This window comes from Stegodyphus dumicola, chromosome 11, assembly GCF_044657685.1.
Source record: "Stegodyphus dumicola isolate Sdum_Otavi_A_Nest chromosome 11, ASM4465768v1".
In the NCBI taxonomy this organism is placed as follows: Eukaryota; Metazoa; Arthropoda; class Arachnida; order Araneae; family Eresidae; genus Stegodyphus; species Stegodyphus dumicola.
Window position 1 is genome coordinate 156,165,672 of NC_140778.1, and position 16,632 is coordinate 156,182,303.

General features: G+C 34.2%; 1 protein-coding gene across 1 annotated transcript in view; it reads right to left on the bottom strand.

The window, feature by feature from the left end:
- The window catches only part of LOC118195316 (monocarboxylate transporter 10-like), a 587,842-nt gene that overhangs the window by 24,846 nt on the left and 546,364 nt on the right, over nucleotides 1-16,632 (bottom strand). The window contains exon 3 of the mRNA XM_085827343.1: nucleotides 15,414-15,696. Within this exon, the coding sequence (XP_085683469.1) occupies nucleotides 15,414-15,696 (283 nt within the window). The remainder of the gene's footprint in view (nucleotides 1-15,413; nucleotides 15,697-16,632) is intronic.

Consider the following 16,632-nt stretch of genomic DNA (forward strand, 5'->3'; position numbering starts at 1 on the left):
TTGTTCAGATTCACCCTGTATGAAGATATGATGTTACAATAGTAATAAAAGCTTTCCAAAATCCTGCCGCTTGTTTGTAAATGTTTCCTTTCACTCAGGCACCTAGCAAGCTAGATAAGAAAGCCCAAACTTAGAGACTACATTGCAGTTTAATGAAATATTAATAAGCTGATCTCGTTTTGCAGTTCAAAATTGTAGAGGCTCAGGAAGGTAACCTAAAATACATCTATTAAATTGATCAGTGGAAATGTGCAACATAATAAGTGGGTATGAATTTTTAGGCCTCATCTTAAATGAGTGAGTTTGCTTTCAAATGAGACAGCAGACGGAGGAAAACAATTATTTAAATCTTCCTCGAGCATTTATTTCTCCCATAGGAGTAGTTTCATTTGGAAAGAAAAAGTTTATCTCCTTAGTTCTGGTTCCCATTGCCTGTAAATTAAAGCTTGAAGACACCCATAAAAATAACATATAGATAAGCAAGCTCCAAAACAATTTCACTGGTGAAAGTAGCTGTAAGGGCTATATATGAAAGTAAATAGAATGGCTCCGTGAGATAAATGAAGATAGTGAAGTTGATATAGTGATTCAGGAGGTGAATGAAGACTGCACCATGACTGCTTTCACGTACAGCGTAAATTGATTTATAAGAAATATTTTATAATGTATTTTGGACGAAATAAAGTGTTTGAAAACAAATAATAGGCTTGATGATTCTCGAATGAACAAATATTAGTACTCCATTAAAATTTAAATAATTTTGAAAGCGAGAATCAGATTTGGAAAAGTAATTTTGCTTTTCCTTCGTAAGATATTTACCACAATATTAGTTCTAAGCTGCCATGTCTCTTTCCTAATTTTCCTAATTGTTCCTAATTTTCCTAATTGTGGACAATGAAAGGCTTTTAAATATTACTTATAATAATCTGTGACAACGCTGACCAAATCGACAATCATGGTAAACTGAGTAAACTGCTACATGTTCAATTCATTATCATATTATTGCTTATTCACTTTATAATCCGATTGTTGTTAAGAATGTCAAAAGAAACTTCTTCGAGATGTTTATTCTTTTGAACCCATGGATAATGCGTCCCAGCAGAATTGGAAAAAAGAGTAAACAAAAAAATCTGAAAGCCTTCAGAGTTTACATTTCCCCAAAGAGGCTTTTATTTTGACGTTTCGTGTGTTATCTTTATTAAATACTAGCAGCTTCGCTGCCAGCCTTCGTCTGGCTTTTAAATGTACCGGAAAAATGGCTGAAGGAAACACCAAACATTAAATTTAAAAACTGCACAGAATTTTACTCTGCAGAACAACTTCATAAAAAAAAAGTTATTACGTATAACAAAATTACAATGAAATAAGCACTATCCCTTAATACAAATATTATTTATCCTTATAAATAAATTAACCAACTTCCCTTTGCAAAATCATAAGAACTCAAATGGCATAAAGGTGGTTAAGAACTTCATTTACTAAAAAACAAATCATTCAAAACTTTTCAATATCATAAAAACAGTGAAATGAGCAATAAATAACATAAAAGAATACAAAAAACAAAAAATTCTGAAAAGCAAAGTATAATTAATGATATTTTATCTTGTATTTTCAAGAGAAAAAAATTACAATGAAATAACCTATATCCCTTAATACAAATATTAATTATCCTAATAGAAAACGTAACCAGCTTTCCGTTGAAGAAAAAAAAATCATGCAAAACTTTTCAATATCTTACAAACTGTGAAATAAGCAAAAAATAACATGAGAGCAACTCAAAAACATAAAATTCCGCGCAGAATTTTACTCTGCAGAACAACTTTATCAAAAACAAATCAATAAAAGTGTATTATATATATATATATATATATATCGTGGGTCTATTATATATATATATAAATGACAATGAAATATGCCAATCTCTTAAAAAACAGTGACATAAGAAATACGATGAAAAATTGTTGCCAAACCCGTATTTCTAAAAGAATGAAACTATTCAAAAGGATGCGATTTCATCAGAAATCTATCAACAACAATAAGACAGGAAAATTGTTGCCAAAATCACATTTTTAAAGATGTGAGATGTGAGAAGTGTACTCGGAAGCTTCATTTAAAAAATGTTTTGAAAATACAAAATATTATCATTTTTCCAAAATTCGTTTTGTAAAAACAGTCGCAAGGATGAAAGTTTAACGCGTCCAAAAATCAAATAAAAATAAACTGTACATTTAAAAAAATAAACTTTTTAGAAAAAAATCCGTTGAAAAGGTGTTAAGCTACTTTTGTTAAATAAATTCGTATTTAATCGATTCGTTGAAACACTAAATTTATTTTAAGTTCGTAAAATAGCTAAGTGCCTACGTTTCATGACGATCTGAAAATGGAGTGTGTAGAGTAAAATCTCGCTTTTATATAGCCCATTATGTCTCAAAATGACGCGATTTCGTCACAAAACATAAAATAAAAAAATTCGAATTCGAATTTCGTAAAAAACGTTTCGAGGTGAACTGGCTCTTGTCTAGATGCACCTATGTACCAAATTTCGTAGCCGTGGGTCTATTAGCTTACTCGCGGCGCGAACGAAAGACCCATCCACACACACAGACAGACGCTTTCTTTTATTGTATGTAGAGATCATGTTCTTTGTACTTAAACCACGTAAAATTCAATTCAACAGTAATGCCACAAAATATTTAGAAAGAGCATATCTTTCGAATTTCCGATACTCGCGAGCTGGGGATAATATTTTTTCCCCGAACAGTGTTGCCATTGCTCGCTTTGAAATCGTTGAGTTCCTTAAATAAAAAATTCGTTAACGTTTTACAAAATATGAAAGAGGTAATAAACACAATTCAAATTTGGATTTCCAGAAGCCAGTACCGGAGTGGAGGACTACGCTATTCAAAATTTGATTTCTCTATGTACCGTTGTTTTTCGCATTGCGAGAAGCATACATATATGTACACATGTATGTATACATTCATGCAAATTATTCATTATTTAATTTTTTTAATATAATGTAGGATGATAATATCTGGTGACAATAATTTGAAAAGTGAAGCTCCGTTTTAGAGCGGACGACGTAAAATGTCAAAACAAAATTGATAGCCCTTCTGGGCAAATTGACCCTTTGGGCTAAAAAATAATTTTTGAGCAAAATATTCATTTAGAGCTTCCTGCGTTAGTAACCCAATAAAATAAATCCCACCCTATAATTCAGATAATTAATACATTACCTTATGAAATAAATTAATTATTTATTAAATAAATTATCAAGTTCTTAATTCAGATAACCCTATAATTCAGATAATTAATACATTATCTTATTAAATAAATTAATTATTTATTAAATAAATTATCAAGTTCTTAATTCAGATAACCCTTTCATTCAGATAATTAATACATTATCTTATTAAATAAATTAATTATTTATTAAATAAATTATCAAGTTCTTGAAACGCGTTAATTTTTGAAGGTACAATATCAAAGCAAAATTGCTGTATCTTTGCTATTTTGATATGTTTATAAATTTAGGATTTGGTATTTTATATTTTTAATTTTTGGAAGTCTAACTGTTAAATTAAGAAGTAACTGCTTACATTAAATATGTTTCAGATGTTAAACTTTCTTTTTAATTTTATATTTTTTAGTATTTTCAATATTTTTTTAACTTTTAGAAAAGTAAACGCTTTGAAATGATTAATTGTTATATTAAATTCACAATTTTTCATTTTTTTTAACCCGAATGTTATACTGCGAGACCCGTAGTAAAATATCTCATGCGGACACCGCTTGTGCGGTCTACTTAAGTTATGCAAATTTTTTGTTGCACTCCATTTAGATTTATTTCCTCGAATTTCATTAGAGATTTATTTAGAGGAAAACAAAAGTTTAGGTGCACAAAATTGAAAGTTAACTTTCGATCTGACTGGACAAAAAAAGACTGAATTTCCTGCACCAATATATGTTCACTATTCTGCTAAAGCAGAGTTCCTTCAACTATGGGTTACGACCCCAAATGAGGTCGCAAATCGAAATTTCAGTTCAATAATTGAATTTGAAGAAATTATATTCATAAGTCTATAAAAAAATACATTAATTGACATTCAAGAGATTAGACGTTTTTATTGATATTAAGTACCTGCTATATAAAGTGCAAAAGAATTTGTAAAGCTGTCTAGAGATTCAAACTTAAAACTTGAGTTTTCGCAAAAATCCTTGATGAATTTTGGATTGGAGTTAGAATTAGATTTCTCACTATTTCTTAAATGGCATTCAATGTTCTTCTTTCATTCAGCACTACATACCTTTATGAAGCTACTTTAACGTTAATTAAAACCAAATGTCCTTTAACGTTGAAACTTGTTGAAGGTGCTTTATGTTTAGCGGTGTCAAATATCGCACCAACATTTAATCTGTAAAGCAGCAGAAAACAAACACATTTATCTCATTAGAATTTTCTTTAATTCTTGCTTGCTTAAAATAAATCCTAAAACTACACTGGATATCATAAATTAAGGAAAAATCACAAAAATAGCGAAACTCCCTCGAAAATAAGCCAAATCGTGTAAAATTTGAATATGTTGCCAAGTAAGAAGCTAGCTGATAGTTGATAGTTGATAGTTGATGGGGGACGTGTGCACCATCCCTTTACCGTGATGGTTAATTGGCATATGCAACACGTCCCCCTCTATCTTGAGCCAGATGGGCCACACAGGCGCCTCGCACCATACACCGAAACCCAGCGACCAGGCCATCCAGGTGGCAGTCCAAAAGACCAAAGAAGCCTCCAGAAGCATGTTCACACCAACCGCCCTGGCCTAGTATTTATTGAGTCAAAGTTCAACAAATACATGGACAGACAAGGGCTCAAAAAAAAAAAATAAAATAAATAGATAAATAAAGGGTACATTTGTAGTTTTGACAAAGCATAAGATTACAAAGGTGCAAGTGCCAGTTTTGAATAAATACTATAATCACATAGACATAATTAGAACAAAACACATACAGATAGCGATAACAATAGAAAACCAAAGGAGTAAACACCATTACAAAACTACTACTGCTACATACTACAATACTACAAAACTACTACTAGAATACTTACAAACAGTACTACAAACTGATACAATGCTAAATATTACAAAACTGCTACTGCTGCTATATACTAGGCTGATAATAATACTGATAGTATGATATCGGTGATGTAATGATCTTAATACTGATGGTAAGTTCAATACAATAGTTAGTGTACAAAGCAAGGATACAATACATAAATACATTATGCAACTATATAAATACCAATACAAGGTAAAGAGGATACATTATACAACTATATATACATATATATATATACACATACACACATATATACATACATACACATATACAGATATACACCAATACAAGGTAAAACGATACTACTGATTCTGTACGAGATGCAAGACAAGATAGATAATTCAATATAAGATCAATAAGCCATATTGTTCAATACAATAGTTAATGCAAAGTTAATAAAACACTATTTATATTACTATACCAACTGTATATTTCCTATATTAGTGCAATTTTATACAAGTTGACGCATATCTATACGATGCTCACAATTTAATATATATTACACAGTACTGTATTGCAGGGAAATTATAATTCAATTTTATACAAGATGATACATATCTATACTATGCTCACAATTTAATGTATATATTATATAATACAGTATACAGTACAATATGATTTACAACTAATACGTAAGATAATGGATGCTATATCATTCAATTACAAAAGTTAATGCAAAATTAATGATATATTATTTATATTACGATACCAACTACACAATAAAACTCCAATATGCAAATTAGTGGTGCTGCACTCGGAATACGTCATCTGCGAGGAGCATAAAAGTCCATGTTTGAGAGCAAGCCCACATATTTCACTGTGATAGTGACATCAGAAATCTGAGATAGCCAATTCGTAACAATGATATCCAGGCATCATTTGCCTGCAGAACTACGACAGAAAGCCATTGGGAGACTGAGGCAGGACAAAGTCAAACAGAAGTGGCCAGATGGCTAAATGCGAGTCCTTCTGTTGTTCATTTGGAGGCAATTTCAAATCACAGATTCGGCACCTAGGAGGTTCCGCCAAGGACGACCAACTGCTACGACGAGCGCCGATGACCGATATTTGACATTATGTGCACTTAGGAATAGAACCGCCACTCCGACTCTTCTTAGATCCTCCCTGGCTGCAGCCACTGGAAGGTTGGTGTCAACGTCAACTGTGCGTAGAAGGCTTCACGAAGGTGGTCTGTATGCGAGGCGAACAACCATTTGCGTGCTGCTCAAGTCACGCCATAGGAGGGACCGTTTACAGTAGGCACGACAACCATGTCCACTGGACGCCTGAGCAATGGAGGGCTATTCTCTTTACAGATGAGTCCAGGTTAATCTAGAACGCGATAGTAAGCATTATTTGATATGTAGAGAACCTGGAACCCGTTATCATCCGTCAAACATCCGTGAAAGAGATGCATACGGAAGAGGCAGTGTCCGTGTTTGGGGTGGCATCTCTTTGGGTGGACGCACAGACCTACATGTGTTTCCAAGGGGAACAGTGAATGCTCATGTTTATAGAGATGACATCCTTGATGCTTATGTGCGCCCATATTCCGGGGCAATAGGTGATGCTTTCCTGTTACAGGACGACAATGCAAGACCACAGAGTGCTCGCATCGTATATGATTATCTTTAACAGGAAACAATCATGCGCATGGAGTGGCGAGTTCGAACCCCGGACTTTAATCCTACCGAGCACGTTTTGTATGCTTTAGGGAGACGTTTAGCTGCTCTCAATCCGCCCCCTTAGACCCTTGCCGCGCTTGCAACTGCTTTGCAAGAGCAATAGCTCTCGCTTCCTATGGGACTGATAGACCGCATAATTGAAAGCATCACACATCGTTGAATGTGCTGTATTGCTTCTAGAGGCGATTATATTCCATATTGAAGGTACTTTTACTGTAGCAAACTGACATCTTCGATTTGTTTATTTTATACATGTGCTAATTTCTATACTACCATAATTGTCTGGCAATTTTTTATGTTATTTGATACCTTACTATGTGTTGTATATTGTGGGTAAGTTTCATAAAATTCTACATGTAACTTTTTCAGTAATCGTGATCTTTGTGATTTTTCCTTAATTTATGATAACCAGTGTATTAATTTTATACGTATTTTGTTTTCCAAAAAAGTAAATTATTTGCGGGAGAATATTTATTTTTATATCTTTATTTTATATTTAATATCTGGGGGTCGCGAAAAAATCCTCAGTGATAAAAAGCGGTCTCGAGTGAAAACAAAAAGTTTAAGAAGCCCTGTAATAAAGAATAGTGAACTACTACAATATTTACTATTCTACTAAAGAGTTTCAGATGTAAACAAATGGCGGGTTCGTTAGGCCTAAGGCCACATAAATAAGCTTCTAAATTTTTGAAAATTCTACAACTGTTGTGTGCATATTAACGAATGGCATAAAAACCCAATCGGAACATGAGAACAGTATAATTCAATTACTGTACAAGAAAGGCAAAAAATGCGCAATTTTCCAAAATATAAAAATTAAAAACATAGAGCTCACCGAGCCGGGTAACAAGAATGGGAATATATATATTTATGTACATATACATACGTTTGGTGCGGCCGATTACAAAAAAAGGGAGATGCACAACATGTTTAACAGTATATATAAAATTTACGTTTACGGCTAACCGTTTTTGAGTTGTGCAATATATATACATAATACGTACGTATGTCCGTGCAACATTTCACGAAAACCTCCCATCTGATTAATCTGATCATTATTTTTTGACGCATTTACCATTACATTTACATTTACCATTACTTTACATACTATGCATATACCATCACATTACATTATATACTATATATTACCATGCTGTTACATTACACACTATACATTATACCATTACAATACGAATCTTACGTATCTCAACTGCAGAGTTTAGGCTCTAGTAACGGTAGTTAACACTTTAGATATTTTAAGACAAAAGTTTGAAGTTAGCCGCCCGGACTGGAAAATGGTTAGTGACTCTGAGTCCTGTACCGAAGGACCGGGCCCGATTCCCGGAGAAGGCATGGATGTAATTTGTCCGTCCGTCCATAACAGGAAACGAAGGCCCACCTGTTAAGTGCCTGTATGATAAAGATGTAAGGTTTATCCTAAGTTGATAACAGTTAATTTTAGTTAAAGCTGCTTTCCTGTCCTTCCTAATTTCAGCTTACAATTTCCTACCAGAATGTGTTTTTAGAATCGCGTTTAATGCAAATGAGGAAGAGTTGTATTTAAGTCGAAGTTCCACTGACTTCGACAAAGAGTCTCAGAGTTTCTGACTAGAGTGCGTTCGACTTTTGGCTACATTTATCTCTAAGCTGTTAGTACGAGGGCATTTCGCAAAGCAAAGATATACCGCCAGAGGAAAAGAAAAGTTTTGGTGAGCAAGTTGGCAACACAGGTGTTAACCTTCAACCGTTAGCTTTCTCCTCGCGGTCGTTCGGCATTTCAACGTTGATTCTGGTCGGAGTAGGTCGTGTTTAAAACGGCTGCGCCGACTCAGAATCCCGCCAAGTGCGAAGTGATCTCCGTTATACGTTTTCTTCATGCAAAACGTCAGCGACCAGCAGATATTCACAAAGAAATTGTTTCTCTTTATGGGAACATTATAAATCGACAAAATGTAACGAAATGGTGTCTTCATTTCTCTGAGAGTAGGACCGACAAAGAACAGGTCGGCCATCTATGATCTCTGATGCCCTTCTTCAGAGAAGAGAGGAAGCAATTCGTGCGAATAGACGTCTCAAATTGAAAGAATTGCATCAGATCATACCGGAAGTGTCAATGACAACTCTTTATGAAGTTGTAACTGTCAAGTTAGGGTACAGGAAATTGTGTGCGCACTGGGTTCCAACAGGTGGCAACCTTCTATGGCTGTGGGATACAAAAGCTTGTGCATTGACTTAACAAATATTTGGATAACGGGGGTGATTATGTCGAAAAATAATAAATAATCCAGTTAATAAGATGTAACTGACGTTTTCTAAATAAATGTTTTTTTAAGGAATGCCAGCCATTGTATCTTTACTTTTCGAAATGCCCTCAGACATTCGGTCGTATTACTGGTCAGTGATAGCTTAGCTAGCTTATCCAATATTTAGGGGCCAACTACTTAGAATTTTGACAGCTTCGGCTAAACCTTTTTATTTAAGCATTAGTTAAGTTTTATTTCTTATTGAGATAGAGCCCAAGGGAGGCTTTGCTGTACGTCCTGAGGAAGGGGCCGCCTGTTTAATTCTTATTTTGATAACTAATGGGTAATTAATCCTTCTTGAGTTTACGCCTCTGTTCATGAACTAAAGCGCCGAGGTTCGAAACCCGCAAACGGGCTAGCTGCATGGGCGTTTTCGTGGTTTTCTCCATGTGTAACGTGTATACAAGCCAGTTTCCCTTAGAAATTCCTCCACGAAGGCATCCCTCCCTTTAGGCAGATAGCCCTCGTGTGCTTTGCCATAATGCCATAATAATCCTGAACTAAAGAGATTATTCGCTTAGCTGTTCACGATGTTCCTCCCCATTTATCTGTTAAATAATAGGGTTGAAACCCCCCCCCCCATCCCAAAGAGACCACCACTTCTGGTCTTGGTAGTAGCCGAAGCCTGTAAGCAGCTAGTGTTCGTCATTGGAAAAAAAAGTTTGAAATTACGCAACACGTTTTGAAACAATGATTATTTGATAAATTAATGAATGCCTTGTCAGAAATATGTGGTTAAAAATGGAGAGAACAGAAGCTGTGTTTTATGTTTTGCAAGAATTTAAAATGCATTCCCCTTGTGCTTGAGAAACACAAAAACGTCTTTTACTTAGAGTAAACATCTTCAGCGTTTCCTTTTTACAACTGGTTTTCGTCATAAAGATGTAAACAGGCGGGATCTTCTACTTGTTGTAAGACTTAATAAATAACTTACTTTGTTTTTCCTGGCACCGTCTGAATTCAGCTTCTGTTTAAAGATTGATTTTACAGCCAAATGTATCGCATGAAAGCCAGTATTATTTTGAATGCTACTAAGATACAGTTTTCGTTCATTTAGAAAAGTTTTGGCATCCACGAGTTTCGCGACCTGATACATGATAGCAATTTTCAACAGGCATTTGAACAGAATGCGGAACAGTGACATGTTCACTACCTCTTAAACTAATCCAAAGATTGTATATTCTTAAATATTTTATTTTTCCTCGCTTCTGTGTCGACTATTTTTATTAGCCATGCATCACATTGCTTCGGGAAGACTTTTCCGTGATATATTTGGCTTCAAAACAACTCCCGGAAACGGATTGATTGAGTCATGACAAGGTAGAGAAGCACAAGCCAACTTTGTTTATATTGTTTAAGTAAATGCTGTTTATATTGTTTAAAGTCTGTAAAGTCGATGGTTAAATAACAGAAATAAGTTACTCTAACAGGTAGAAAGGGAAAAGGAAATAACTAATTTTAATTATTGAAAGAAAATAAATCATTTAATCTCTACTAGTTATCAACATAATTTAATTCTTTTACTGCTTAAATGCTGTTAAAATTTGAAAAAACAATGATGCCAAGAGTTATTTTACCGCACCCCCCGCATGATGTCGTGATGTTAAGTGGTTAGCACACTCAGCTGTCAAACGGAAAATGGTTCGAATCCAGATGAAGCACAGTTTATACTTCATATATTTCACATTAGAAAAAGCCTAATAATCTCTGCAGTGGCTCCCGAACATAATGTAGTAGATGGTAACTCACTGCAGCCTGCATTTTACCGACTGGTTCTCATGCCTGCTACCTGCCACGCTTTGAAAGGGGAAGAATGTAAGTAATATTTGCATTTCCGGTGGTTTTGTGTAATGAGAGTGGTTAATACTTTCCATCTGACAAATAAAAGCATGTGGCTCGATTGTAAGGATCCTAAGTTTTACTAACGGTTATTTTATTTTAAAACTGTACTATCACTTCTTATTTTCTACTTCCGGCCAGAATTAAACGCTTTAACTTGTAGAGTCATTGGGTTAATTGGAAGCAGAAAAGATGAAAAAATATGCAACCGCCTTCGCCGGGAATCGAACCACGGACCTCTGAAATACCGGCTAGGGTTTTAGGGGACCTAGTCGCCAAATCCTGGGTGTGGAGAATCATCATCCACAACCCTTTTAGTTCGGGCGCCATTTGTAGAGTCATTAGGTTAATTGGAAGCAGAAAAGATGAAAAAATATGCAACCGCCTTCGCTGGGAATCGAACCACGGACCTCTGAAATACCGGCTCAGTGTGCAGAACCACTACACCACGAAGGACGCTAGGAAAGCGGGAGAAATACCTTATAAACTTATTTATGCAAATTGTCTTGCTAACGTCAAGTACTTAAGTTGTGGCTTTTTGCCAAGCAAGAGCGAGGAAGGAGTTAGTTTTACGAGTTTTCACTCTGTTGCTGGTTGCCTTCAAGGCCAGAGGTTTAGCCCTCTTGATAATTGCAGATGTATCGTAGTTTTAGCAGCTCGGCGTACTACATACGTACCTTTCTTTAAATAAAGGCCAATCCTAGTGCTAGGCACTTGTATACTAATTCAAAGTTAGTTTTAGTTAGAGTTTTAGGTAGTAGTTTTTATATTCTTACGTTCAGACCACTAGTGGTGGTTGGTTTCTGTATTCCGAAGTTTCGGAAATTCCTGTAAAGTATGTAAAGGGTTTCGTATACCCTTCCTGTTTGTATTGTCTACTTCACACATTCTTGAACATAGCTTGAGTAAGCTCTCTGTTCCTATTCAGGACCATTCATGTTTCCAAAGCAAGTCAAAAGAAACACTAGTCCTGATACGATTATCTGAGAAGATACAATTGGTATTTGACGTATCATAAAATCTTTATTTCTAAAATATAATTTAATCTTTCTTATTACCTTCGATTTTCAACAATTTATGTGTGTTATTCTACTTATAATGATAGGAATAAGTAAATTTTATTTAATAATATTTTATTTAATTCTTTACTGAATAAAAGTAATTCAGCCAAGAATGTAGAACTAAACTTTAGCACAATAACTTTAAGAATAAATTAACAATAATTAATAAGATAATAAGAATACATTATATGAATTTCATAATTCTTCTATAACTTAGAAAAATTATAGAAGAATAAATAAATAAGAATAAATTAAAATTTCAATAATTTAAAGGATAAATTAATTCAGCAAAGAATGCTGAACTAAATTCCAGCACAATTAAATTAAATTAAATTAATAATAGTTCCAATACAATAACTTTGATAATTTTGATGTAGAAGTTAATGAGATTTCTAATTCCTGCAGCCCATGCACACGATTTACAACGTAAGAAATACTTTTCTAATGCAGAGCAAAAAACATTCAATTTATTTCCACTTCTTACTTTTAATTTAATAATATAGTATTAATTATGCGAAATTTTACGAAAATTATTACCATCGGAAAGAATCACAATATCATAAGAGACGCGTATTGTTTCTAAATAGCTTTTTTAGTTTAATATTAATGAGAGATAAACATTTGTAATCAGTTACACACGCCATTTCTTTTAACCTGAGCATAAATTAAATCAGCTCTATGAATTCATCATGGTTAAGAAATTCTTTTAATCTGAGCATGAATGAAATCAGCTCTATGAATTCATCATGGTTAAGAAATTCTTTTAATCTGAGCATAAATTAAATCAGCTCTATGAATTCATCATGGTTAAGAAATTCTTTTAATCTGAGCATGAATGAAATCAGCTCTATGAATTCATCATGGTTAAGAAATTCTTTTAATCTGAGCATAAATTAAATCAACTCTATGAATTCATCATGGTTAAGAAATTCTTTTAATCTGAGCATAAATTAAATCATCTCTATGAATTCATCATGGTTAAGAAATTCTTTTAATCTGAGCATAAATCAAATCAGCTCTATGAATTCATCATGGTTAAGAAATTCTTTTAATCTGAGCATGAATGAAATCAGCTCTATGAATTCATCATGGTTAAGAAATTCTTTTAATCTGAGCATAAATTAAATCAACTCTATGAATTCATCATGGTTAAGAAATTCTTTTAATCTGAGCATAAATTAAATCAACTCTATGAATTCATCATGGTTAAGAAATTCTTTTAATCTGAGCATAAATTAAATCAGCTCTATGAATTCATCATGGTTAAGAAATTCTTTTAATCTGAGCATAAATTAAATCATCTCTATAAATTCATCATGGTTAAGAAATTCTTTTAATCTGAGCATAAATTAAATCAGCTCTATGAATTCATCATGGTTAAGAAGAAAATGATAGCACTTGTCATTGGTGTAGGCTCCTTGGGCACCTTATAAGTGACAGAATGAGTTCACTCACTTCTGTCCCAACGTTGATGGAGAACACCTCGGCAACTGATGAAAAGGTCTTCAGTTTCAAGTGCACATCCATGTCTTCTGCGAGATACGTATCAGAGAGATGGAAACCTTCAACACTAACTATTATGACTGTCAAACAGGCTTGTGATTTGGAAGCAGTCAACCTTTATAGCGGCTAGTGCTGCTGCCTGCATTATTGTGGGACAAGAGTTCGAATCCTTGCTTATAGCGACTGTGCAGCATGGCGGAACTTAAAATACTGGTAAGCCAATATACCTCGATTTCGTCCCTCCCGAGGTATTTTCTATCAAAATAGGGATGAAATTCCCTATTTTTGGAGGTGTACAATCGGTTGCGCATCTGCGGGGGACCTTGGGCAACTTTCTCACTAATAAGAGGCTAAATGACCGATAGATTCGATTTTTTCCGATCAAATCCTAACTAACAAAGCTTCCGGTGTAAAGACATTAGAATTTTTGGAAGCACAAAATACGAAAAATATGCAACCGCTTTCGCCGGGAATCGAACCACTAACCTCTTGAATACCGGCCCAGCGTGCTACCGTTACACCACAAAGGCACGCGAGGGAAGTGGGAGAAATACCCTATATACTACCCTTTTTAAAGGGCGACTAGGGTTTTAGGGGATATAGTCGCTTAAGCCTGGGTGCGGAGAGTCATCATCCACAACCGTTTTAGTTCGGGCGCCACTGTAGGGACATTAGGATTTTTTTTTGGAAGCCGGAGAGATGAAAAATTAACAACGCCTTCGCCAGGAATCGAACCACGGACCTCTGGAATACCGGCCCAACCTGCTACCGCTACACCACGAAGGAAGCTAGGGAAGTGGAAGAAATACCTTATACCGGTAGTTGGATAAAATGTAATCTGGAAATTCATTTCGTATTTTTATCCCAAAAGAGGCAATTTACCCAGAAGGGCTATTACTTTAGTTTTAGCATTTTGCATTGGCTTACTATAAATGTCCGTTTCACTTTTCATATTGTTGCCACTAAATATTAGACCCCTTCGTTATATTTAAAGAAATTAAATAGTGAAGAATCTGCATGAATGTATACATGTTTCTCGCATTGTGAAGAAACAAGGGTACTCAGAGACATCAAATTCTGAATAACGTAGTCCTCTACTCGAATATGGGCACCCGGAATCTCAGATTTGGAATTTGTTTTATTATCTATTTCATATTTTGTAAAACTTTAACGAATTCTTGAATAATGAAATCAACGATTTCAAAGCGAGCGATGGCAACACTGTACGAAAAAAAAAATATCGAGCGCAAATATCGGATATTCTAAAGATAGGCTCTTTTTAAATTATTTTGTGATATTGCTGTTGAATTGAATTTTATGCGGTTTCAGTGCCATGATATTTCATAAACAAAGGTAACACACAAAGCGTTAAAAAAAACAACCCTTTGGGTCTAATATAAAATCTGAAATCTTTCAGATTTTGTTTTAAATTAAAATTTTTTCCCTAAATTAAATAAATTAAGGATAAGTTATCTTTTCTCTAGTGAACTCAGGCTAATTATTTTGGCCCATACATATCTTAACTAAATGATAACGCTGCAATGAAGAAAGCTTTTTTTTTTTTTTTTTTTTTTCTTTTTTCTTTTTTGTTTTTACTCAAAAATGAAGTCACTTCATGCTCATTCTGTGTTGAAATTAATAACAAATGTATATTTGAAATCTGAATTTAGGGAAATTTAACATCAGTTGTTACGGTTACGTTTTCTATTTCTCAAAATATAGATTTATATATTCCTTATCCCAGAATGCATACATTATGACCTACATCATAATTTAAATATAATTGTTATTAAAAATATCAAAGTCTGTTTTTTTTTTTTTTTGATTAAATTTTCTCAAAGATCTTCACACTCCTAGAAAATATGCGAAAAGGCAATTGAGGTCTTAAATAAAAATTTTATTACCAGGAGCATGACAGGAGCATTGATTCCGAAAGCTGAGAGTGCACTTCCGGATATTAAAATCTGGACCGTTCTTGATTTGAGAACTGCGAAATCAAAAAAGGGAGGCTTCTCTTTCTGGGCATTTTTATCTTTGGCCTTGGAACGCTTCTGGAGCCCTTTCAGATGAAGAATAGCCCTCCGCTGGGGATGGTACAAAGACGCTGGTCTGTAGAAGATTCCCAAGATGAAAGTTAGTGACATCATTCCAGTTATGGCTTGAAGACCCAATCGCCAGCCCAGATTGCTGTAAGGGAAGAATGAAAAGGTTACTCATGGGGTTAATAACACCAGGTCAATTGTTCACAGTGATCTGTACTATGGGTATGCCTCTTTTGGGTGGAGACGGCAAAGTGGGCAATACTCTTCGGATTGCATTCGAAGTTAACATTAACGGTTATCAGATATTATTCATTTTAGTGGATCTTAATTAGATTCATAATGAACATATTTCTGAAGTTATTAATTCAATTAAAAATCTAATGTTTGCAACATATGATATCCTTAAACGACCTATTAAATTATGCGCATTTTTTCCTGCACTTCATTTAAATTTATTTCTAATTATTCTTAACTTCATTAATTAATCTCTTAAGCCAAGCTGAAAATCGTAAATTAATGTGTCATCTCTCGCATGATATGGATGTCAGATACTGATATACCATACATTATGAAATCTTAAATGCATTTATTTTAAATTTTATTTAAAAACAATAAGATACATTCCGTAGAGAAAAAGAGGAAGAATGAGCTTGCTTGTTTATATTAGCTATACATAAATCACGTGATTGCTGAGGTCAACACTATGCATATCATAGAATTTCACATTCGTAAATAATGAAAACAGTTTTTCAATTTAGAATCATATTTTACTATTTCGTTTGCTACACGAAAAAATATGCTGCGAATAAGCTAAATGATTGTAATAGGTTGTTGCAGCATTTATAATGCGTATATGAGAGAAGTGTCCATGGGACAGAAAATTGCTGTTTCCCTTTTCTTTTAAACTTCCTTATACGAAGTAAAGGAAGTATTGTACTAATTCAGAAGTCAAGCAACAAAAATCAGCGTTATATTTTCAGCTGCAAAAGCGCAAATGAACAAGATAGGATATAATGATTAGATAAGATGAGAAAGCCTGGACAGGAGATAAGCTACTGGCGAAATTTGTTGATGAAACCAG